Source organism: Tamandua tetradactyla, chromosome 10, assembly GCF_023851605.1.
Source record: "Tamandua tetradactyla isolate mTamTet1 chromosome 10, mTamTet1.pri, whole genome shotgun sequence".
Classification (NCBI taxonomy): Eukaryota; Metazoa; Chordata; class Mammalia; order Pilosa; family Myrmecophagidae; genus Tamandua; species Tamandua tetradactyla.
In genome coordinates this window covers 26,252,966-26,278,373 of record NC_135336.1, presented here as the reverse complement: position 1 = coordinate 26,278,373, position 25,408 = coordinate 26,252,966, and the positions used below count along the sequence as shown (strand labels likewise).

Here is a 25,408-nt window from a genome sequence, read left to right as displayed (position 1 = left end):
TTTTATTGGAACACAGCTACACTCATTTGTTTATATATTGTGTTTACTTCTTTCACATTACAATGACAGAGTTGCATAGTTGCCACAGAGATTGTGCGGCCCACAAAGCCCCAAATATTTACTTTCCGACCCTTTATGAGAGCGTTTGTTGACCTCTGCTGTAGATTGGTTCTTCTTAAACTTTAAGATAAATAAGAATCAGCTGTGAGCTTGTTAAAACAAAGATTCCTGGCCCCACCTCCAGAGTTTCTGATTCACTAGGTCTGAAGTAGGGCCAAGATTTTACATATCTAATAGACTCTCAGATGATGATACTATTGGTCCAAGAACCACATAATGGGTATCATCAAATATGGGAAAAAATAAGAATAAAGCATGTTATGATTCAATTCTGGTTTGGTGGTCTGGTTTGGGTGGTGATTAATTGCTTTAGAATTTATTGGAAAATCATGAATGGAAATTTGTAAGTTAAAAAATGTATAGGTGGCAGAATTCTCACCTGCCATGCCAGAGACTTGGGTTCAATTCCCAGAGCCTGCCCATGCAAAAAAAAAAAAAAAAAAAAAAGAAAGAAAGAAATTATGGGTATGCTTCAAAAAAGAAATAATTTTTTCAAAATTGACAGGGAGGAAATAATAGGAAGCAGAGAAGAAAAAAGCAAAGAAAAACACAGTGAATATAAAATACATAGATGTCAGAAAGATATCCAAATATTTTAGTAATCACAATGCATTAAAGTGACTTGAACTCACCTATTAAGATTCTTGAATTGCGTTAATAAGAAAAGCAAAAACAGTTTTCTGTTTATAAAATGGCATTAAAATGTTGAAAAGGGGTGGAAAAACAAACTGAAGGCTAACTAAAAGAAAACTGGTTTAACAGTGTTACTATTAGACCCAAATTAATCAGAAAAACATTAAAATGGACAATGAAGAGCATGTAATAGTAATCACAAAAGGAGCAATCTACTACGAATAGATATAACCACCATGAACTTGTAGACACCTTATATAGCCTCAAAATATATAAAGCAAAAATTGAATTATAAGCAGAAATAGGCAAATCACTACTCATAGTAGAAGATTTCAACACTCCTCTTTAGGTTAAGGTATCAAACTTTAATAGAGATTTTAAAGGTTTGGACAAGATGACTGTTCTAGTTTGCTAGCTGCTGGAATGCAACACACCAGAAACAGACTGGCTTTTAATAAAAGGGGATTTATTTCATTAGTTCTTCAGAGGAAAGGCAGCTGATTTTCCACTGAGGTTCTTTCTTATGTGGAAAGGCACAGGATGGTCTCTACCGGCCTTCTCTCCAGGCCCCTGGGTTTCAACAAGTTTCCCATGGGTGACTTCTTTCTGCATCTCCAAAGGCCTGGGCTGAGCTGTGAGTGCTGAGATGAGGAATGCTGAGCTGCTTAGGCTGTGCTACGTTGTGCGCCCTCATTTAAGCACCAACCAATTAAGTCAAACGTCGTTCATTGCAGCAGGCACGCCTCCTAGCCGACTGCAGATGTAATTAGCAACACATGAGGTTCACGTACCATTGGCTCGTGTCCGCAGCAACAAAATTAGATGCCTTCACCTGGCCAAGTTGACAACTGAATCTAACTACCACAATGACTAATGAGTTTCACATAAAAGATATCTGCAGCACCTGCTGGGGTCCACCATGGCCAGGCTTGATATAGATCTGACTATGCATTTAGAAAGTATGTGGAAATTCTTGAGTATAGCATTTCAATGAAATAATAATAGTTCTGGGCTCCTCTGCCCTAGTAGATTCCTCACTCCACATTTACAGCCACTTGATTTGTGAGAAAGATCCCACTGTAATTCAGTGGGGGAAAAGGAGGTCTTTTCAATAAATTTCCTAAAGCTGAAAACACTTATATCCTACAATCTAGCAATTTCATTTCTAGTTATATTCAAAGAAGAATGAGTACATAGTTCTACTAACAGAGATACATGTGTATGTTCCCCAAAACATATGTGCAAGAATATTCATAGCAGCACTATTCTTAATAATCCCAAACTGGAAACAGCCCAAATGCCCATCAACCATGGAATGAATGAATAAAACATCGTATATTCATATAATAGAATACCATATAGCAATGAGAATGAACGTACAACTATGTACAACCAGATATATAGGTGAATCTCATATATATAATGCCGAGCAAAATAAGTTGGACACAAAAGAGTGCCTACACCATTTATGTGGTACCCATTATGTAAGTTCAAAACCAAGCAAAACTAAAGTAAGACATTAGGAGTCAGGGTAGTGGTTATTCTTGGGGCAGAGACAGGCTGTGAGGGAACATTGTGGGCACTTTGGGGGTTCTGGTAATATTCTTTTCCTTGATCTGGGTGCTGGTTATGGTCATTTGTGCACCTATTTGCATATATGTTATACTTTAATTAAAAGTTTATATAGGTTTAGGGTTGAAGAGTGTCTTGAGCTCCAGTTTTTTTGAGATCCTGACTCCAGCTTCTCCTAATTCCTTCTGGGGAAAGTGCATTTCTTATTCAGGATATTTTTCTTTTTAAATTATCATTTCACTTCAGGAAATTAATGTTTTTCTTTGGGTGTTTTGGCAATACCCAGTCAGTTGAAGCCATGCTATCATTTTTTTTCCTGTAAGTTGAGAGCTATGGATTGCAGGAGGATGTAGTGCTTTTCTTCCAGTGTCATATTGATCATGGCTACTTCCAAAGTATTTGAACTGGGATTAGTTGCTGTGTTGTGCCACGGTGATTCCAGGACCTCAGGGGTGCCGACAATTGGTCCCAGGAGGAACCTGCAATTAGTCATCAGTCTTTCCAGTTGATGTCATTCTTGGGAATCCAGAGCACTCAGGAGCTCAACAAAATCTGCCGTCTGAACAGTAGAACCTGCATGCTGGGGTTCTTTTGTGCCTGTCTCCCCTATTTCTATGGACAGAACTATGAGCATGACATGTGAAGAAAGAACTATGGCTCTATTCCCCATGACACCTGGCTCCCCAGGAAGTGTCCCATGTGCAAATGCTGGCACAGCTGGCTTCACTGCTTCTCCCAAACATTTCTACCTGGTTGTGACAGCCGTGCAATGGATGAGCCCCTCTTACAGCTTCCAGGACTCCAGAATTGGCACCATCTGCATGTACTACTCTTCTGCTGGCTAGCTTCTATGTTTCTACCTAAAGTTACTGTTAATCAACATTTGCCTTTCTCTGGAACAAGATTAGATGCTGTGAGAATTTCATGGCAGCCTCTGAAGTTGCTGCTGTAATATAACTGAAAGATGATCATTTGTTAGTTGGCTTGAAATAAAGTATATGCCCACACTAGTTCCTAATAATTCCTTAAAGTAACAGCTACTTTCCTAACTCCACCCCAAGCACCCAACCCCACAAAAATAAAAAGCAAAAGACTTAAAAAAAAAAGTTGGCCATATCTATATTGTGCTCCTGTCCTATGGTTCTCAAATCATTAGCCCTAACTAATGATAAGGAATTAATATTTTCTTTTAAACAATTCGGTTCTCTCTCCAGGTTTTTACAGTTGAATTCTAATGTGGAACAGAAGATAAAGTTTTGAGTAGAGTCGCTCAAAATCTAAGACAGTATCTTTTTTAAAAAAATGGAAGGATGCCTTTTTACCAGAGAGACAGGGAAGAAAAGAGGAAGCAAATGGAGAGACAGTGGAAAAGAGAAAATTACTTACTTGATGTTTAGATGGATGTAGAGAAGGAAGTTAAAAAACTACATTGAAAAGCAAATTTTTTATCAACTCTAGAAAGCTATATAAGACAAGAATGCCTCCTTTTCCCAAGACATTGTAAAGAGGAGAAAGTCTCCTTGGAAAAAAATTACATCTACATTTCCTACAATAAGATTGGTTAATAAATTTTCTCCATACTATGCAATTATTTTAACTGTTGTACAAGACAGGGAAAATGTTTACAATATAGTTATAAACTAGGTGATTAAACTATATATTGTAAATCCCATTATTAAAACATGTGGAGTGTTTATATATTTGCAATAAAAATGGGAAATATATTTTTAAAACGTTTATATAAAAAGTGAAAATGACACAGTGAAGAAGTATGCCCGCTATAATCTCTTAAGAAAAATTACTGAGTGCTGTCTATGTGCCAAACACGATAAAGCATCTAGTGCTTTACATATTGAACTTATTTAATCTCTACAAATTAAGTGAATAATAAGTTAATGGTTGAGGTTTTTATGTGTATATTTTTTATTGTGAAAAAGTATATACAAAAAAGCAATAAATTTCGAAGCATACTGCAACACATAGTTATAGAACATATTTCAGAGTTTGGTATGGGTTACAGTTCCATAATTTTAGGTTTTTCCTTCTAGCTGCTCCAAGACACTAGAGGTTAAAAGAAATATCAATATAATGATTCAGCAGTCATACTCATTTGTTAAATCCTGTCTTCTCTGCATGACTCCACCTTCTCCTTTGATCTTTTTCCAAATCTTTTGGAGTACTTTGGCTATGACCATTCTAATTTTTCATGTTGGAAAGGGCTGTCTAAAATATAGGATTGGGTGATGAAACAAGTTGATATTCTGGAGAGGCTGGCCCCTCTGGGTTTAAGGACTTAGCTGGCCTAGGAACCCATCTGGAGGTTGTAGGTTTCTGGAAAGTAATCTTAGTACAAGGAACCTTGGTAGAATCTCAGATAAAGCCCTAGGTGTTCTTTAGGGTTGGCAGGAATAGTTTTGATTGGGGTTTGGCAAACCATGATAAATAGCAATATCTAGCTGAAGCTTGCTTAACAGTAGCCTCCAGAGTAGCCTCTTGACTCTATTTGAACTCTCTGAGCCACTAATACCTTATTTGTTGCAATTCTTCCCCCCACCCTCCCACCACCACTTTGGCCAGGAAGGCATTGTCGATCCCATAATGCTGGGCCAGCAAGGCTCATTGCTGGGAGTCATATCCCATGTTGCCAGGGAGACTTTTGCCCCTGAATGTCGTGTCCCATGTAGAAAGGAGGGTAATGATTTTATTTGCAGGGTTGGGCCTAGAGAGAGAGAGGCCACATATGCGCAATGAAAGAGGTCCTCTAGAAGTATCTCTTAGGCATAATTATAGGTAGGCTTAGCGTCTCTGCTACATAAATAAGTTTCACAAGAGCAAGCCTCAATATCAAGGGCTTGTCCTATTGACTTGGGAGTCCTTAATGTTTGACACACTTTCAGGGGTTTCCCAGTTGGTAAAGATTAATAGTTCCATATTTTTTCTCCCATCCCTCAAGGGACTTTGCCAATACTTTAAAATTATCTGCTTAACATACTCTAGGATGTATCTAGGCACTACATTAAGCTGTACAGAATTAGAAGCCCTGATTCCCATTCTGAGCTCCTTGTGTTTGGATTGTTAAAATGATCTATCCAGATGGGTTGAGTTAGATTATGTGCTACAGAAAATTTAGGTTTGGGATAAAATAAACCTCTCCTCCTTTGGTCTCATAGAGTAGCTGAAGTTCTAAAATACAGGCAATGTCTTCCCTAATCCTATATTCTGATTTACCTTAGTTCTGACCTGATCGGCTTTGTTCTTACCTCTAATTAAAGTTTGATCTCTTTTTCAATTCCTTACAATGCTTGCATGTGGTAATGCTGATCTTCAGAATTGCAGAACTCCTACTCCCAGAAACACCAGGTTATACATATATAGCACAGCCTCTCAAAATCTAGAAATAATAATTACTGCTCCGGATTAAATGTGACTGCTATAAGAACTTACAATCTAGGCCACAATTTTCTTATAAGTATTTTCTAAATGAGACCATACGATATTTGTTCTTTTGTTTCTGGCTTATTTTGCATCACATAATGTCCTACAGTTTCATTCACAATGTTGCATGTCTCATGACTTTGTTCCTTTTTGTAGCAGCACAATATTCAATCATATGTATACACCATAGTTTGCCATTCTACTTCTGAGTCAGTGTATCCCTCAGCCACCTCCATCTGTTGGGCGTCATGTATAATGTCCAAAGTCAACAGTCCATGTCTCATATTATCCTCAATTAGTGGTTGTGCTGGTTTGAAACTGTTGTGTATCCCAGAAAAGCTATGCTCTTTAATCCTCATTCAATATTGCTGGGTGGGATCTTTTTGTTTGCTTCCATGGAGATGTGACCCACCAAATTGTGGGTGGTAACCTTTGATTAGATGTTTTCCATGGATATGTGTCTCCACCCATTCAAGGTGGAGTTACTTACAGGAGCCCTTTAAGAGGAAACCATTTTGGAAAGTGCTGACAGAGCCCACACAGCCAGAGAGAACTTTGGAGATGCAGAAAGGAAATTCTCCTAGGGAAGCCTTATGAAATGAGGAGAGAAAGCTAACAAGTGTTGCCAACATGCCATCCTAACTAAGAGAGAGACCTTGAATGTCATCATTTCTTTCTTTGGAGTTAAGGTATCTTTCTCTGGATGCCTTAGTTTGGACATTTTCATGGCCTTAGAACTGTAAACTTGCAACTTAATAAACTCCCACTTTTAAAAGCTGTTCCATTTCTGCTATATTATATTCCCGCAGCTTTAACAAACTAAAACAGTGGTATAATCATCAATACTCTCAATTTTAGACAATTTTCATTGTTCTCAAGAGAAAAATAACTGATAAACACACCGTCACCAAATAGAAAATCCAAGCCTCCCCTTAACTCTCGTCCTCCCCACCAACAATTACTTAACCCTGTTATTACTGTGGTACTGATGATATTTTCCTGTTAAACATAGCCCATAGCATGCAATCGTAGTTTTCCTCCTATACCCTCATAGTATAAACTCTTTGTACAAGATTCATACCTTTGAAATAGTTCATGCAAGAACTTATTTACATTTGTAGTGTTAATTGGTGGGGTACATGGCTCTCTACAATGCTTTCAACCATGTTCATCTTCAATATTGCAATATTACTTATAGCCCCACGAAAGAACTGCCTTCAGTTCTATCCATTCCATTGCACTTAAGTTCAACCTCATTAGCTAACCATTCACCCATCTCTAGCTTCCATGTATCTTTAGGTCCTCTATATTCTGTATTATAGGCCTCTGAGTTTACTTTTACCAAAATCATAAAAGCAAAATCATATAGTAACTATCCTTTTGTGTCTGGCTTATTTCACTCTGCGTTATGTCCTCAAGGTTCATCCATTTTGTCATATGCTTTGGGATGTCATTTTGCCTTACTGCTGTATAATATACCGTTGTATGTATATACCATGTTTTGTTTATCCACTCATCTGTCAACTGGGCACTTTGATTGTTTCCATCTTTTGGCAATTGTGATAATGCTGCTATGAACATCGGTGTGAAATGTCACTGCTTTTCAGCTCTTCTAAGTATATACCAAGTGGTGGTTTTCCTGGGTCATAGGGCAACTTGATATTTAGTTTTCTGAGAAACCATCAAATTGTCTTCCACAACAGCTGTACCATTATACATTCCCACAAGCAGTGCATAAGTTTTCCAATTTCTCCACATGCTTTCCAATATTTGTAGTTTCTTGTTGTTTAATAGCAGCCGTTCTTAGAGGTATGAGGTGGAATTTCATTGTAGTTTTGATATGCATTTCCCTTATAGCTAATGAAAATGAGCATCTCTTCATGTGCTTTTTAATAATCTGTTTTTTCTCTATGGAAAAATGTCTATTAATATCCTTTGCCCATTATATAACTGTGTTGTCTGTTCTTTTGTTGTTGAGTTATTTGATTTCTTTATGTATACGGGATATCAAACCTGTACTTGGAAAATATTTCCAAATATTTTCTCCCATTGAATTGGCTGCCTCTTCACCTTTTTGACAAAGTCTTTTGAGGCACAAAACCATTTATTTTTGAGGAGTTCCCATTTATCTATTTTTTCTTACATTGCTTGTGCTTTGGTTGTAATGTTTAGGAAGTTACCTCCTATTACTAGGTCTTAAAGATGTTTCTCTAGATTTTCTTCTAGGAATTTTATGGTACTGGTTCTTATGTTTAGGTCTTGGATCCACTTTGTGTTAATTTTTGTATAGGATCCACTTTCATCCTTTTGGCTATTGATGTCTGGTTCTCCCATGCCCATTTGTTGAAAAGACTGTTTTGTCCCAGTTCGGTGGACTTGGGGACCTTTTCAGTTAACCATAGGTTTGGTGGTCTACTTCCACACTTTTGATTCAATTCTGTTGGTCAATACTTCTATCTTTGTTCTAGTACCATGCTGTTTTAAGCACTGTGGCTTTATAATAAGCTTTAAAAATCAGAAAGCATTAATCCTCCCACTTCATTCTTCTGTTTTAGGATATTTTTAGCTATCTGAGGTCTCTTTCCCTTCCAAATGAATTTGATAACTAGCTTTTCCAAGTCTTCAAAGTATGTTGCTGGAATTTTGATTGATGTTGCTTTGAATCTGTAGATCAATTTGGGTAGAATTGACATCATAACTACATTTTACCTTCCTTTCTGTAAGCAGGGAATGTCTTTCCACCTATTTAGATCTTCTTTGATTTCTTTTAGCAATGTTATGTAGTTTTCTGTGTACAGGTCCTTTACAACCATAGTTAAGTTTATTCTTAAATGCTTAATTCTTTTAATTATCATTTTGAATGGAATTTTTTCCTAATTATCTCCTCAGTTAGGTCATTGCTTGTGCATAGAAACATTATTGATTTTTGCACATTAATCTTATATCCCGCCACTTTTCTGAATTTGTCTATTAGCTCAAGAAGCTTTGTTGTAGATTTCTCAGGATTTTTCTGATTATAGTATCATGTCATCTGCAAATAATGAAATTATAGTATCATGTCTCTGCAAATAATACAAATTGGAAAACAAATACTTCTTATTTTCCAATTTGGATGCCTATTATTTCTTTTTCCTGTCTGATTGCTCTAGCTAGAAATTCTAGCACGATGTTGAATAATAGTGGTGACAAAGGGCATCCTTGTCTTGTTCCCGATCTTAGGAGAAAGGCTTTCAGACTCTGACCATTGAGTCTGATGCTGGCTATGGGTTTTTCATATATGCCTTTTATAATATTGAGGGAGTTACTTTTGATTCCTACCTTCTGAAGTGTCTTTATCAGTAAAGGATGTTGAACTTTGTTGAATGCTTTTTCAGCATCAACCAAGATGATCATGTGATTTTTCTGTTTTGATTTGTTAATGTGCTATATTACACTGATTGATTTTCTTGTGTTGAACCACGCTTGCATTCCTGGTATGGTCATGGTGTTTATTTCTTTTAATGTGTCATTGAATTCGATTTGCTAGTATTTTGTTGAGAATATTTGCATCTGTATTCATCTGGGAGATTGACGTGTAGTTTTCCTTCCTTGTAGCATCTTTACCCAGTTTTGGTATTAGAGTGATGTTAGTTCAATAAAATGAGTTAGGTAGTGTCCATTTTTCATCAATTTTTGGAAGAATTTGAGCAGGATTGGTATTAGTCCTTTTTGGAATTTTGATAAAATTCCCTTGTGAAGCCATCTGGGCTTTTCTTTGTAGGAAGATTTTTGATAACTGATTGACTCTCTTTACTTCTGATTGGTTTGTTCAGTCTTCTATTTCTTCTCAAGTCAGTGTAATTTGTTCATGTCTTTTTAGGAATTTGTCCATTTCATCTAAGTTGTCTAGTTTGTTGGCATATAGTTGTTCATAGTATCCTCTTATGATTTTTTTTTTCAAGTTCTGTGGTAACAACCCCCTTTCATTTTTTTGTTTGTTTGCATCTTCTCTCTTTTTTTCTTTGTCAGCCCTGCTAGGGGTCATCAATTTTATCGATTTTCCTCAAAGAACCAACTTTTGGTTTTATTGATTATTTCTATTGTTCTTTTGTTCTCCCATTCATTTAATTCTACTTTAAACTTTATTTCTCTTCTTTTGTTTGCTTTGGGGTTAGTTTGCTGTTCTTTCTCCAGTTCCTCCAGGTGAGTAGTTAAGTTCTCAATTTTTGCTCTTTCTTCTTTTATAATATAGGGATTTAAGGCAATACATTCCCCTCTCAGCACTGCCTTTGCTGTAGCCCATAAGTTCTGATATGTCATATTCTCCTTTTCATTCATCTTCAGTTAGTTACCATTTCTCTAGCAATTTCTTCTTTGACCCACTGGTTGTTTAAGAGTGCATTATTCAAAGGTTCCATGCACTAGGATAACTCCAAAACCTACAACCCCTAGATGGGTCCCTTTACCAGATAAATCCTGAAATGCATAGTGGCCAGTCCTTCCAGAATAACAACTAGTTCCATCTCCCTATCCCATATTATTAACAGCCTGTTCCAACATGAAAAAATTAGAATGGGAATAACCCAAATACCCTAAAGAGTGGGAGAAAGATCAAAGGTGAAGGTGGAGTTATACAGAGAAGGTCAGGTATAACAAATGAGTATGAGTACTGAATCATTATACTGATATTTCCTTTAGCCTCCAGTATCTTAGAGCATCTAGAAATAAAACTTAAAATTATGGAATTATAACCCATACCGAACTCTGAAATCTGCTCTACAACTAATTGTTGTGATGTAATTTGAAATTTATTGCTTAATGTATATATGTTATTTAAAGAGAAGGAGGAATATAACAGAGAAGATAGGATTTAGCAAATGAGAATGGCTGCTGAATCCATTATACTGATATTTCTGTTGGTTTCCAGTGTCTTGGAACAGCTAGAAGAAAAAAAAAACAAAAAATCGTGTAACTATAACCCATGTGAAACCTTGAAATCTGTTTAACTACTGGTTAAAATGTACTTGGAAATTTATTGCTTTTTTGTGTATTTGTTATATTTCAGAATAAAAGTAAAAAAAAAAAAGAGAGTACATCATTTAATCTCCATATATTTGTGAAAGTTCTGTTTTTTTGGTGGTTGTTGATTTCCAGCTTCATTCCACTGTGATCAGAGAAAGTGCTCTGAATGATTTCAATCTTTTAAAATTTATAAAGACCTGTTTTGTGTCCCAGCATATGATCTATCCTGGAGAATGTTCCATGAACACTAGAGAAGAACGTATAAACTGGTATTTTGGTGTGTATCAATCTATATAAGTTTGTTAGGCCTAATTCACTTATCAGCTTGTTTAAGCTCTCTATTTCCTTGTTGATCCTCTGTCTACCTGTTCTAGCTATAGAGGAGAGTCATGTATTAAAGTCTCCTACTATTATTGTTGAAATGTCTGTTGCTCCCCTCAGTTTTGTCAAAGTTTGCCTCATGTACTTTGGATCTCCTTGATTGGGAGCGTAAATATTTATGATTATTATTTCTTCTTGTTGAATTGTCCCTTTTATTAATATGTAGTATACTTCTTTGTCTCTTTATAACATCTTTACATTTAGCATCTATTTTGTCTGATATTAGTATAGCTACTCCTGCTTTCTTTAGGTTATCACTTGCATGTAACCTCTTTTTCCATCCTTTCACTTTCAATCTATTTGTATCCTTGGGTCTAAGATGAGTCTAATATTTCTTAATTCATTCTGCTATTCTGTACCTTTAAGTTTGTGAGTTTAGTCTATTAACATTCAAATTTATTATAGAGGCATTTCTTGAATCTACCATCTTATCCTTTGGATTTTATTTGTCGGATCTCTATATTCTTTTTCCTCTTTCTCTTTTTATCCTTTAAGTAACCCTTACTGATAATCCTCAGTTCTGTGACCTCCTCCAGACCTCCCTCTCCTGTCTTTTTTCTCAGAACTCCCTTTAGTATTTCTTATAGGGCTGCTTAATTGTTGACAAATTCTCTCAGCATTTATTTGTCTGTGAAAATTTAAATCTCTCCCTCACTTTTTAAGGACAGTTTGGCTGGTTATAGAATTCTTGGCTTGAAGTCATTCTCTTTCAGGATCTTAAATATACCATACCATTGCCGTCTCACCTCCGTGGTGCCTGTTGAATAGTCTGAACTCAGTCTTACGTGGTTTCCCTTGTGTGTAGTAGATCGCTTTTCTCTTGCCACTTTTAGGATTTTCTGCTTCTCTTCAACATTTAACAGGCTAATTAGTATGTGTCTTGGAGTATGCCTATTTGGATTTATTCTATTTGGGGATTGTTGGGATTTTGTGATTTGCATATTTATGTCTTTTATAAGGGTTTGGAGGTTTTCCCCCATTATATGCTCAAATGATCTTCCTAGCCCTTTACTCTTTTCTTCTCCTGGGACACCAGTGATTCTCATATTTGTGCACTAAATGTTGTTCATCATTTCCCTGCGATCCAATTCAAATTTTTCCATCTTTTTTTGCCATTTGTTCTTTTGTGCACTCAAAATCAATTGTCCTGCCCTCTAGTTCACTTATTCTTTCTTCTGCCTCTTCAAATCTGCTGTTGTGTGTCTCTAGTATATTTTTTTATTTGGTCTACAATATCTTTTATCTCTGTGATATCTGCTATTTTTCTATTTATTCTTTCAAATTCTTCTTTATGCTCTTATAATGTCTTCTTGATATCCCTTATGTTATTAGCCAACCCACTGAATTTATTTAGTAGAGTTGTCTGGACGTCTTTGATTAGTTGTTCCAAAGTTTGTGTCTCCTCTGGGGTTTTAATTTGGTCATTAGACTGGGCTATATTTGTCTACATCTTCATATGCTTTGTGATTTTCTGTTGCCTTCAAGGTATGTAATTATCTTGATAGGGTTACTTTGGAAGTTACTTTCCCTCAGTAGTCTTAAGTTTTATATTTATGGAGCAGAACACAGGGCAGGGCACAGTAGCATGGTGGCAGGTTTGGAGTAGGACCAGGCATGGGGCAGGGGCATTATGCTGGTGCCTGGGAGCATTGGGTTCAGTGTATAGGATTTTGGGGCAGTGGCTCAGGGGCCATGAGAACAGGGTGCCACTCATACAGGCTTCGAAATGCAGGGGCAGAATATGACATGGGGGACACAGAGGTAGGGCCCGGCAGTAGGCAGATCAGGGCACTGTGTGGGTGTGTAGGGTGAGGTGGATACTGAGTGGGAGGGTGGGATGCAGAAAGCATGAAGGCATGGTGTGGGAGCGTGGGCACAGATAGGGCATAGATGTGGGGGGGCATGGGGGTCAGGATTTGGACACAGGGTTCAGAGTCAGAGAGCAAGGGTCAGGACATGGGTGTGTGTGAGCAGAAGTAGGTGTTGGTAGTGCTAGGGTGGGGGGCAGGATGTGGATGTGTGTGTGTACAGGGTCAGGGCACACGTATGTGGGGCGTGGAGTTGCAGGGTGCAAGGCTCATGGTGCAGGTGGGTGGTTTATGGCGAATGGGGCACATTTGAACAGGTATGTGAGGTGGAGCATGGGTGTGCGTGGGACATGGGGGGGCCTGGAGCAGGCATCACACATGCATGAGGTGGGGTGTATATGGCATGGGTGTGCGTATGAGTGCCTGAAGGTGGGGTGGGCAGGGCTAGGCAGGGGTGCACATGTGCGTGTGGCAGGATGGTGGGGCAAGGATGTGCAGGTACAGGGGGCATGGCAGGGGTGCTTGGAGCACCAGGGTGGGAGGCAGGGCTTGATTTAATGAGGCATGGGGCGGAGCAGGGGGCAGGGGGACAGGGCTCACATGCATGGTGTGTTTGTGGTACATTCAAGAAATATGGCTTGACTTACTTGCTAGCCTCCATCTCTCTGTCCATGCAATTCTAAGAGCTCCTAGCCTCCATTTGGAAAGGGGTGAATTAGACTCTTTGCATTAACTGAGGTCTCCAGTTCTGTGTGTCTCAATTTCTCAGCTTTTTCAGCCAGGACCTTCCTATGCAGTGTAGAAGACCCCCTCAGGTCATTTGCAACCTGGGATTGCTGTCTCAGTCATTTTTCTGTCACTTCTCTAGCTATTCCTTGGAGCACAGGTGAACTCAGCCTACCCTATTCCGCCATCTTCCCAGAAGTCAATAATGTGATTTTTTAACTTTTAAAATTGTATAATATAATGTATATACAAAGCAGAGCAAGAAAAAAGCAATACATTTCAAAGTACTCTTCAACAAGTAGTTACAGAACAGATCCCAGAGTTTGTCATGGGCTGCCATTCCGTCATCTCAGATTTTTTCTTCTAGCTGTTCCAGAACACTGGAGGCTAGAAGGAATACATATATATATTTTTTAATCATCACAATTTTTTTTTGTGAAAAATAACATACATACAAAAAACCCCAACATAATATAGATTTTTTAAAAGACAAAAACAAAATGATGAATAGGACCATAAAGTAATTTTTTGGAAAAAGATCAACAATAAAATCAATTATCTTACAGGGAACATCAAGAAAAAAGATAGAAGATGCAAATCCACAATACTGGGATTGAAAGGGGGGACATAAATGAATAGTAAAAGATTTTACAAATATAAGAGAACACTGTGAATACTTTTTGCCATATATTTTTAAACATATATAAAATATACAATATATTTTCAAGGAAATATAAATGACCAAAATAGCTTTGAAAAGAAATAGCAAACTCAAATAGAAGAATAACTTTTGAAATTTACTTGTATTAAAAAATTAATCCTTATAAAAGCACCAGGCCCAAACAGCTTTACGGGTAAATGTACTACCCCTTCGAGGAATAAATAAACTCTGCTTTATGCAGACTCTTCCAGCAAAGGCAGAGAGAGATAAAAGTTAATGTATTCATTTTATCGGGCTAGAATAGGCTTAATTTGAAAGATGAATAAGGGTGGTGCTAGAAAGGAAAATTGCCAGCAATCTCACCTATAAACCAATATGAATAAAATTGAAATAAGATACCAGCAATCAAATCTTGAAGTATTTTGAAGGAATGACTTAGCATGAAAAAGCAGTTTAATCACAAAAATTCAGTTTGGTACGAAATCATAAAACCAATTGATGCAATTCACCATTTTAACAAGAAAATGTGAGAAAATGTTTCAGTAGATGCAGAAAAAGAACTTGATAATGTCGAACACTCCTTCATGATAGAAACTTTAAATAAAATGGGAGCAGAAGGAAATTTTAGTAACTTAAAGAGTATCTATTCACAAGCTTGAGTAAAGATAATACCAACGGTGAAACTTTAGAAGTTTTACCCTTTCAGTTAAAAAAAAAAGGGGGGGGGGTACCTGCTCAGAATGTAGAGGAGATTTCAAACCAGGGGTTATGAGGTATGAGGATTAGAAAGAAGCAAAACTATCACTGCTTGCCAGCAATGAGCTCTTTTAGAATATCAAGTGAATTAAAAAGTATCAGAACTAAGAAAAAAGTTCAGCAAGGTAGCTAATTCTGAAATCAACATATAAAGATCAGTAGCTTTTCTATATATGTGCAATATCCAATTAGAAAAGTAAAAAAAGAAAAATAATTGAAAAAATCGCACTCATAATAGCAACAAATAATAAAATACCCAAGAAATCGCTTAATAAAAGCATGTGCAAGACATGTATGGAGAAAATTCTAAATTGTTCTTAAAACACATAAAGGAAGATTCGATAAAAATGTAGGTACTTGATGTTCATGAAAAGAAAGACTCATTCATATTTAAATGAAATATTTGAATGGACTGCAAAAAGTAGTCCATACAAATCTCAGCAACTGAGATTAGGAAGAAGCAATGTGTGAGAAAGTACAGTGGACTGTAGGAGAGGGACTATCAGATCTCAGAAAGCATAAGCAGAAATGTACTTTCTGAAGGTAAATATGGCATTATCCAGAAAAATTTTAAATGATCACATTTTATGATCTAGTTGCTAGACTTTAACATTTCCATTTATAAGGACTCTAGAGAAATTTACATATGGGCATAATGAGACCACTATAAGGATGTTTATTGCAGCATGTTTTTGTAATCCAAAAAATTAGAAGCAGTCCAAATATTTAGATAAGAAGATACATATTTTTGTAGAGTCCTACGTGGAAGAATGAAATTAAATCTCTCTTTTTATATGGCTAAGATCCCAAAATGAAAGTTGAGTAAGAGAAGCAAGTTGCAGAATACCTACTATACGATACATGTACATAAATATTGAATAACAAAAATACTATACTTTGTTTATATATGGTTCATATTTGGTTTATATTTATCTTCATTACAGAGGGAGTATAATGTAATGCATAACACCACAAGGGTCAGACTGCCATGTTTAAATCCTTATTTCTACCACTTAGCAGCTTTCACTTCGGGCAAGTTACTTAACCTTTAGTGCCTCAGTCTCAAAATAAGACAATAATGAGATTATTATCTGTAAAATAGAGGTAATTTATTTACTTGATAGCAATTTGTTGAGGAATAAATGAATCCATTTAACAGTGGTTGGCATATCTTAAGTGCTTAATGAATGTTAGCTTTTATTATTGTTATAATTTATTATAGACATATACATATTTATATAAAATATTAATATTGGTTGCAAAGAGAGCCCCAGATTCCTTTTAGTGTTTACTTTGGGAGAGAGGACAAGGGAATGAGCCTTGATTTGATCATTAAAAAGAACATCAACTTTATTTTATTTATTTATTTATTTTTGCATGGGCAGGCGCCGGGAATTGACCCTGAGTCTCTGAATGGCAGATAAGAACTCTGCCTGCTGAGCCACCATGGCCCGCCCTTTTTATTTTTTTTAACTTTATTTTTAATATTTTAATTTCTTTTATAAGAAAATGATAAAGTAGATATAAAATATGCATAGTTATTAAATCTAAGTATTTATTAAATTATTTGCAATTACTAAAGAGAAAACACAATATTCTGATATACAAAATAATATATATGGAAGTATATGTATATGTATATATATATATACACATATACACATGTATAGTATACCTGTCAAACATAATTATAGTTATACCTCTGTGAAGATGATTAGAAGAAACAAGGAGAATGTCAGCCTTTTCTAAATGTTCTAATTTTAAAAACAAGAGAATAATGAATTCACGTATTACCTATTTGCTTTTCTAATGTACAAACACTACAAAAGTTCAGGAACAAAGCAAAAATTCTAGAAGTAGCTTATTGTATGTGGTAGAAATATAATTTGCTATTTATTTCTTTGGAGTTCTCTATCCATTATATATATATATATTTAATGAAAATAAAGGCTATGGCCCTTATTTGTTTCACCCACTCTCAGTCCACAAAAATGATGCCATAAATCAAGGCTACATTTAAAGAAACTAACCACCTGGGAAGCATAAATAGGGGTGGGTTTTGGTGTCTCTGGACTGGCCGGGAGACACATCCAATGGCCGGACCTGGGGGTCTTTATTCTTTGAACTCTTAAAGTTGGAGATGAGAGATAACCCTAAATTTATATTCATTGCTGAGGACAAAGTACAAAGATGGTGAATTCTCAGCTAATAATTAGTTTCTTCATTATCTGTTAGAAAACTTCTGTTGTTTTTTTTTCTTTTTCCAGCAAATTCTCTACCCCTTTCATATTTGATGTTTATACTTTATTATATAGATTTGTCTGGTACAGTACATTCCAAGGTGTGATTATTCAGAGGTCACTTAATATCGTTCGAATGCGTCTCAGCATCTTACATGCAACTTATTATCCTATGTCTCCAATTATGAGCAAGAGTCAGTACAGGGCACAAGCAACACTAGCAGAGGCACATCCAGAGGCTGTTTACTTATATCATTTTATCCTATCACAGCCCTTGTGATAGCGAAGAGGATTAGAATTAGAAGGAATAAATTTATAAGCACATGGGTTTGTCCATTTGTATCTAAAGTGTCATCACTGCTTCATCCTCAAGGTCGAGGTCTCCCAGCAGGACAAGCTGAGGTGGAGATGATAGAACGTGCCCGGGAGAAGCGCGCTTGGGAAGCCCACCTTCCCCCTCTGAGTGACACTGCCCAATTTGAGAAGAGGAGGAAGATGATGGATGAGATGGAGAGGAAGGAGTGGGCCTTCAGAGAGCAGGAGATTCAAAAGTAGGTTCTCGGTTACCCAGACGACCGTTCTTGCACTAATGGGAGTACCTTAGTACTTTTTATCTGTAAGCGTTTTTCCAAATGTATGGGTTGTAAAGCAATCCTCAGTCTTTAAAGAGGAGAAATTGGGTTTCTGGGTCTTTGGGGAGTAATCACACACTCCTGATGTTGTATAGGAGCTCTCTATAATTCTCCCTCCAATAACTTAAAAATGTAAACACCTTCATCGCATGTGAAGACGTTCAGCGTGGAATCCAGATTTGAACAACTTCTTGAAGGCATTACTGATTCTTTTCTTTCCTTTTCTCTTTACTATCTCTCTAGACTGTCACTGAATCCCACTGATTTCTGAAAAACATCTTTCCAACTGTCCCTTCTGTTAATTCCCAGCGCCACGGTCTTAGGCCTGGCCCACTTCATATCCCACCAAACAGCCTCCTGCTGGTCCTGTCTCTTATTTCCCCTGGCACTAGACTCAGTCAGGACACTTGAGGTTGTAACTATAGTGCCTGGTGACATTTCCTATTTAAAAGACAAATTTTGGAATTTTTCAATTAAGAGATGTGCTCACAGCCCATAAATAACAACGTGCTGAGGTACTTCAGGTTGAGTTTTCCATTTTCTGAACTAATAATATTTTCAGTAATGAGGTTGTTACATGAAGAAAATATAGAAATGAGGAGAACCAAAATATTCCAATTCCCTAACAAGCAAAAGAGGAAGGGAACTGTGCGGAGGGCGTCCTTTGTTCCAGGACTGAGGCTCTTTTTTGTTAGTATTAAATGCTATCAAAGCCTCTGACAGTACATTTACCATTAGAGAACCAGGAGATTTAGGGAGTCAGCTTGGTTCTGAATTTAAAAATAGGTTTATACTTTGCAGCACCTTTTAATTAAACCTGAATCCAGACCACGTGGATTCAGCTTTTTGGTAAAACCTTGCAGTTTAATAGAAAAATAATGTTGGTGGCAAAGTAGGTATCAATCCTGTCTGCAGGAATTTAAAATTTTTCACTACAATTTGGAGAGGTTTATGCTTTCTCAGGACATTAAAAACATTTCCATTAATGCATGGTATTAAAAATAGATGGTATATGAGAACTCTGTATTTTATGCATGATTTTTCTGTACACCTACAATTTCTCTAATAAAAAATTTTATATATGTATATATCATTAAACCAGATTAAATATTGCGACCCAAAAACATATCTTCTTCTATTTGGAGAAGAGCTATTTCATTCAACATTCAAATACATGGCAGTCTGGACATCAATTTTTTAGAACTCAATGGCGGGAAGAGAGTTACCCTTTCACTTTAACTTAAAAATTGAACAGAACACACAAAATAATAGTTTCAGATTTGGGACAAGAAGAAGCACAGGGTAATGATTCTTAGAGAAGGGCAACATCAAGAAGAACCCTATAATTGCCCCAAATTTATTGCCTGAAGAACATTTTCCAGATGTAGCCCAGGGAAAGGAAATCTAAACAGAGGTCATTGGTTTTGCTGAGTTGAAGAAAGATAATTTGGAGTTTGGCGAGGTCGTGACAGCTAGAAATTGTGGGGCAAAATGCCAGAGATGAGGGAGCCATGCATGGAGCGGGCTTAAGATTTTCTGGGGGGTCCTTTTGAGACTTTGGCTGAGTACTGATCTATGCATATTTTTGACTGAGTACTGATCTATGCATGTGGGCGCGGACACTTCTTGCACAAGAAAGCATCACTGGAAAGGAAAGAACCACTGGAGAGGAGCATGTAGAACAGTCCTAGAGCTCACAGGGCTGGGAATAGTTCATGTTCCTTCCAGCCATAGTAGAAAGAACTGCTAATAGGTGGGCCATTGAATAGAGTCCTCAGAATGGTTTTGCCTTAACTATGGGCCCAAATTCTCCCTAGAATAAAAGGCTTTTCTGGACTTATGCTAACAAAGCTGAAAAGTGAGTTTCAAAGAGTTGAACTGATTTTAAGTAATTTAACTATGTCCCAGAATAAAGCTCAACAATGTTCAAAGGAATGCAACAAAATCCAACACCTAAAAATGTAAAGTTCAAAATTCTGGCACTCAATAAAAAATTTTCAGGAATACAAAGAAAAAGGGAAAAAATATATATAACCAGAATGAGAGCCTCACTGGAGAAAGTGAGCACTTTTTGTTAATCTGAAGAGAATTTTAATAAGCACAGTTTGTGTCCCTCCGATGTGCTGTGTTCTGTGCTGTGAGTTGGGGAATCAGGGATGTATAGGAAACTGCTCTGACAGAGCTTCTCACAGTCCATGGTGGCAATAGACCTTTAGACCAACAGCTCTCATGTAGGGGTATCAGGTTATGTGCTGCTTTTTGCACAAAGTACTAGGGGTACTCAGGTGAGGGAACATGTGGTTCTGTTTGAGGTGGGTGGGGATTCTGGGAAACTTTGTGGGGAGGAGAGTTGGTGTTGAAGGGTGAGTAGGGTTAGTAGTAAGCCATCAGTGGATGATGATATCAGTAATGATGATGATGATGATGATACTTATAGTGTATACAATTACTTACAGAATGCTTACTATATGCCTGGCAACATTTTAAGACAATAATTCTCAAAATGTGGTCCCCAGACCAGCAACATCTGTGTAACCTGGGAGGTTGTTAGAATTGCAAATTCTCAGGCCCTGATCCAGATCTACGAAATCATATAGTGGGGCTCAGGAATCCGTGTCATAGCGAGCCCTCCAGGTTATTCCCATGCAAGCTTATATTTGGGAATTACCGTTCTGGCACTTTGCATACATTAACTCATTTAATGCTCACAATGACCTTATGAGGTGGATAATATTATTTTCTCCATTTTACAATTGATGAAACTGAGGGAAGTGGCAAAATTGAGAGTTGTACCCAGGCATTCTAACAAGGCAGAAAGGTGACTGTTTGTGTGTGGCTTACTTTTAAAAGTGCCTGCCTCTCCACACTCATTTGTCACTACTCCTTCACCCTTCCATGTGTTTTCACTATGAGTAGCTCTGCCACATAATATATTTGCTCTATCCCTTGACCTTTCAAGTTGAACATTTGGCTGTCTAGGCCAAGGTCTTTCTTCTCCCTTGTCAATGTGGCAAGTCCCAATCTTTGCTTGTCCTCAAGACTGTGCTGATACCAGCTCCTATAAAGAAGCCTTCCCCATCTTTCCCCTTCCTTCCCATTGCCTCCACTGTGGGTAGTGCTAGCCATAGGTGCTCCATCTATTCTTCTCCCACAGAAATATTTTCATTATTCTGGTGTGGTATTATCTCCTTGTATTGTAAATGTTGACTTATACGTATGCTCCACTAGAAGTGTGCTTCTTGGAGAACAGCATTTTATCTTGTTCATCTTTGTTTCTTTCCTGCCTGGCATATGGTGGGCACTTAATAAATATATGCTGAGTGCATGAGTGGATAAATTAAGGAATGAATTTTTAAGTAAGGATAAAATGTCCAAATCTCTGTTTTTGAAAGGAAAACCTTAACAGTTGTATGAAGGAGACCAAGTTAAGAGAGAGATTAGAAAGACATAAGCTAGGAGCATTTCAGAGGAGGAATCGTTAGAGGAGGGAATGATGCAAAGAGCATTTCAGAGAAGAAATTGTTAGAGGAGGGAAGAACCTTTAAGAGAAAGGGTAGATTTGAGGGGGAAGAAAGTGAGTGGGTTTTTTTTTTCTTAGTTTGTCAAAAGATAGCTGGAGATTCAAGTAGATAGTCAGAAATTCTTGTTCAAAGATAAGGATGTCCACTATCACCACTACTATTCAACATTGTGTTGGAAGTTCTAGCCAGAGCAATTAGACAAGAAAAAGAAATACAAGGCATCAAAATTGGAAAGGAAGTACTAAAACTCTCACTTTTGCAGATGGTATAATACTATATGTCGAAAACCCCGAAAAATCCACAGCAAACCTATCAGAGCTAATAAATGAATACAGCAAAGTGGCAGGTTACAAGATCAACACTCAAAAATCTGTAGTGTTGGATATTCAGAGAGAGCAGAGCACAACAACATAGCCATGAGAAGCAGAGTCCACCAGCCAATAACCTTTTGAGATGAAGAAGGAAAATGCCTTCCGGGGAGCTTCATGAAACAGGAAGCCAGGAGAAGAAGCGAGCAGATGATGCCATGTTTGCCATGTGTCCTTCCGGATGAGAGATGAATGCAGACTGTGTTCACAATTTGCCTTTCCAGATGAGAGAGAAACTCTGACTTTGATCACCATGTGCCTTATTACTTGAGAGAGAAACCCTGAACTTCATCGGCTTTCTTGAACCAAGATGTGCAGATCTTCCAATTACCTTCACCACAACCGCCACTGCTTTTTGGGAAATTCTTAGGGTAAACTCCTCTCAAGAATGTTCTAATGAGCTCAGCCATGAACTTGGATCTGGACGATAAAGCTGAAGATAGGAAAATGAAAATTCACTCCTAGAGACACCCCTCTCTAGGAAGTGAATATTTGCTGAAAGAGAGCAGCACACTGAAATCCTCAAGGCTTGCCAGTCCTCATTTGGAATCATGGGCTCATGAACCAAAAAAAAGACAGCCACACCCAAGATAGACCCTCACTTCTACAAGTAGGCTTTGAACAATGAAGGAATCACCCTTCTTGACCACATTCACTCTGGGCTTAGGCTCAGGTTATATCCTTCTGGTCAGGATGTAACCTGCACATCCAGATCTTCCTTAGAAAAAAATACCTCTCATTTTCTTTAACAGGTGTATATTCTATCACTGAGTTTAGTTTTGTAAGCCATTCTCATTTTATTTATTTTATTTTTCTTTGCATGGCGGGATCACATTTCATCTTTTTCCATGTGAGTATCCCATTATTGCAACACCATTTGTTGATTTTTTTGTTTGTTTTGTTTATTTTCTTGTTGTTGTTTTTTTGGTGATGAGGGTATTGCCTGGGGATTGAAACTATGTGTCCTGCATGACAGGCAGGAATTCTACCACTGAACTACCCTTGCACCCACCTCATTTTATTTTGTGTCAAGCATTTGCTGATTAAAATACTCAACAGAATTCCAGTACAAAAAAAATCTGTAGTGTTTCTATACACTAGTAATGAACAATCTGAGGGGGAACTCAAGAAAAGAATTCCATTTAATATTGCAACCAAAAGAATAAAATATTTAGGAATGAATTTGATTAAACAGACAAAAAACCTATACAAAGAAAACTACAAGAAATTGTTAAAAGAAATCACAGAAGACCTAAATAGATAGAAGGGCATACCGTGTTCATGGATTGGAAGACTAAATATAGTTAAGATATCAATTCTACCAAAACTGATCTACAGATTCAAAGCAATGCCAATTAAAATTCCAAAAACTTACTTTTCAGAAATAGAAAAACCAATAACCAAATTTATCTGGAAGGGCAGGGTGCCCCAAATGGCTAAAAGTATCCTGAGGAAAAAAAGTGAAGTTGGAGGTCTCATGCTACCTGACTTTAAGGCGTATTATGAAGTTACAGTAGTCAAAACAGCATGGTACTGGCATAAAGATAGATATACTGACCAATGGAATCAAATAGAGTGTTCAATTCTATCTATGGACAATTGTTCTTTGATAAGGCAGTCAAGCCAACTCACCTGGGACAGAACAGTCTCTTCAATAAATGGTGCCTAGAGAACTGGATATCCATATGCAAAAGAATGAAAGAGGACCCATATCTCACACCCTATTCAAAAGTTAACTCAAAATGGATCAAAGACCTAAACATTAGGTCTAAGACCATAAAACCGTTAGAAGAAAATGTAGGGAAATCTCTTATAAATCTTATACTAGGAGGTGGTTTCCTAGACCTTACACCCAAAGCAAGAGCATTGAAGAAAGAAAGAAAGAAAGAAAGAAATGGGAACTCCTCAAAATTAAACACTTTTGTGCATCAAAGAACTTCATCAAGAAAGTAAAAAGACAGCCCGCACAATGGGAGACAATATTTGGAAACGATATATCAGGTAAAGGTCTAGTATCTAGAATATATAAAGAGATTGTTCAACTCAACAACAAAAAAGACAGACAACCCAATTACAAAATGGGCAAAAGACTTGAACAGACACTTCTCAGAAGAGGAAATACAAATGGCCAAAAGGCACATGAAGAAATGCTCAACCTCCCTGGCCATTAGAGAAATGCAAATCAAAACCACAATGAGATATCATCTCAAACCCACCAGGATGGCCATTATCAATAAAACAGAAAATGACAAGTGCTGGAGAGGATGTGGAGAAAGAGGCACACTTATTCACTGTTGGTGGGAATGTTAAATGGTACAACCGCTGTGGAAGGCAGTTTGGTAGCTCCTCAAAAAGCTGAATATAGAATTACCATATGACCCGGCAATACCATTGCTAGGTATCTATTCAGAGGACATGAGGTCAAGGACACAAATGGACATTTACACACCAATGTTTATAGCAGCATTATTTACAATTGCAAAGAGATGGAAACAGCCAAAATGTCCATCAACAGAAGAGTGGCTAAACAAACTGTGGTGTATACATATGATGGAATATTATGCAGCTGTAAGAAAGAATAAAGTTATGAACTTTATCGTAACAACGTGGATGGACCTTAATGACATTATACTGAGTGATATTAGCCAGAAACAAAAGGACAAATACTGTATGTTTCTCACTGATATGAACTGACATTAATGAATAAACTTGGAGAATTTCCTTGGTAACAGAGACCATCAGAAGATAGAAATACGGTAAGATATTGGGTAATTGGAGCTGAAGGGATACAGATTGTGCAACAGGAGTGGATGTAAAAACTCAGAAATGGACAGCACAATACTACCTAACTGTAATACAATTATGTTAAAACACTGATGAAGGTGAATGTGAGAATGATAGAGGGAGGAGGGCTGGGGGCACAAATGAAATCAGAAAGAAAGATAGACGATAAAGATTGAGATGGTATAATCTTGGAATGCCTAGAGTATATAATGATAGTGACTAAATGTACAAATTTTGAAAATGTTTTTGCCTGAGGAAGAATAATGGAATGTCATCGCTGCAGGGTGCTGCAAATAGGTGGTAGTTAATATTTTAAAATTTCGACTTATGTGTGAGACTAAAGCAAAAAATGTTTATTTGGTACAAAATTTGTATATTGACTAGTGCATTTCCTAATATAACTTATGTAGACAGCTTAATTGAACACCGTAAGTACATGGAACCTTGAGTAGGACATGAGATTTTGTTGCTTTGTCCAGAGTAATGCCCCAATAAATCCCAGAGTGAGTTGATCAGTGAATAAAAAGTATTTGCAAAGTCCTCTTCAGGGAATGGTGAGAATGGGGGAAAATTCAGCTTCCCCAAGTTAAGTTCTTGATATTTTCACAAGCAATGTGGACAATCAAAGCTATAGGCTGAGCCCTCAGTCTTGGGATTTGTTCATATGAAACTTAACCCCACAAAGGATAGGTCAAGCCTACTTAAAATAAGGCACAGAGTCACCCCCAGGAGAACCTCTTTTGTTGCTTAGATGTGGCCTCTCTCTCCAG

At 37.2% G+C, this 25,408-nt stretch overlaps 1 protein-coding gene and 1 pseudogene across 4 annotated transcripts in view; both read left to right on the top strand.

Moving 5' to 3' along the window:
* Window positions 1-25,408, top strand: part of CFAP91 (cilia and flagella associated protein 91) — a 109,578-nt gene that overhangs the window by 13,756 nt on the left and 70,414 nt on the right. For all 4 annotated transcript variants that reach the window (XM_077118232.1, XM_077118230.1, XM_077118231.1 and 1 more), the window contains one exon: window positions 17,707-17,884. In XM_077118232.1, coding sequence (XP_076974347.1) covers window positions 17,707-17,884 — 178 coding nt within the window. The remainder of the gene's footprint in view (window positions 1-17,706; window positions 17,885-25,408) is intronic.
* Window positions 2,673-3,189, top strand: LOC143648832 (protein Cripto-like; annotated as a pseudogene).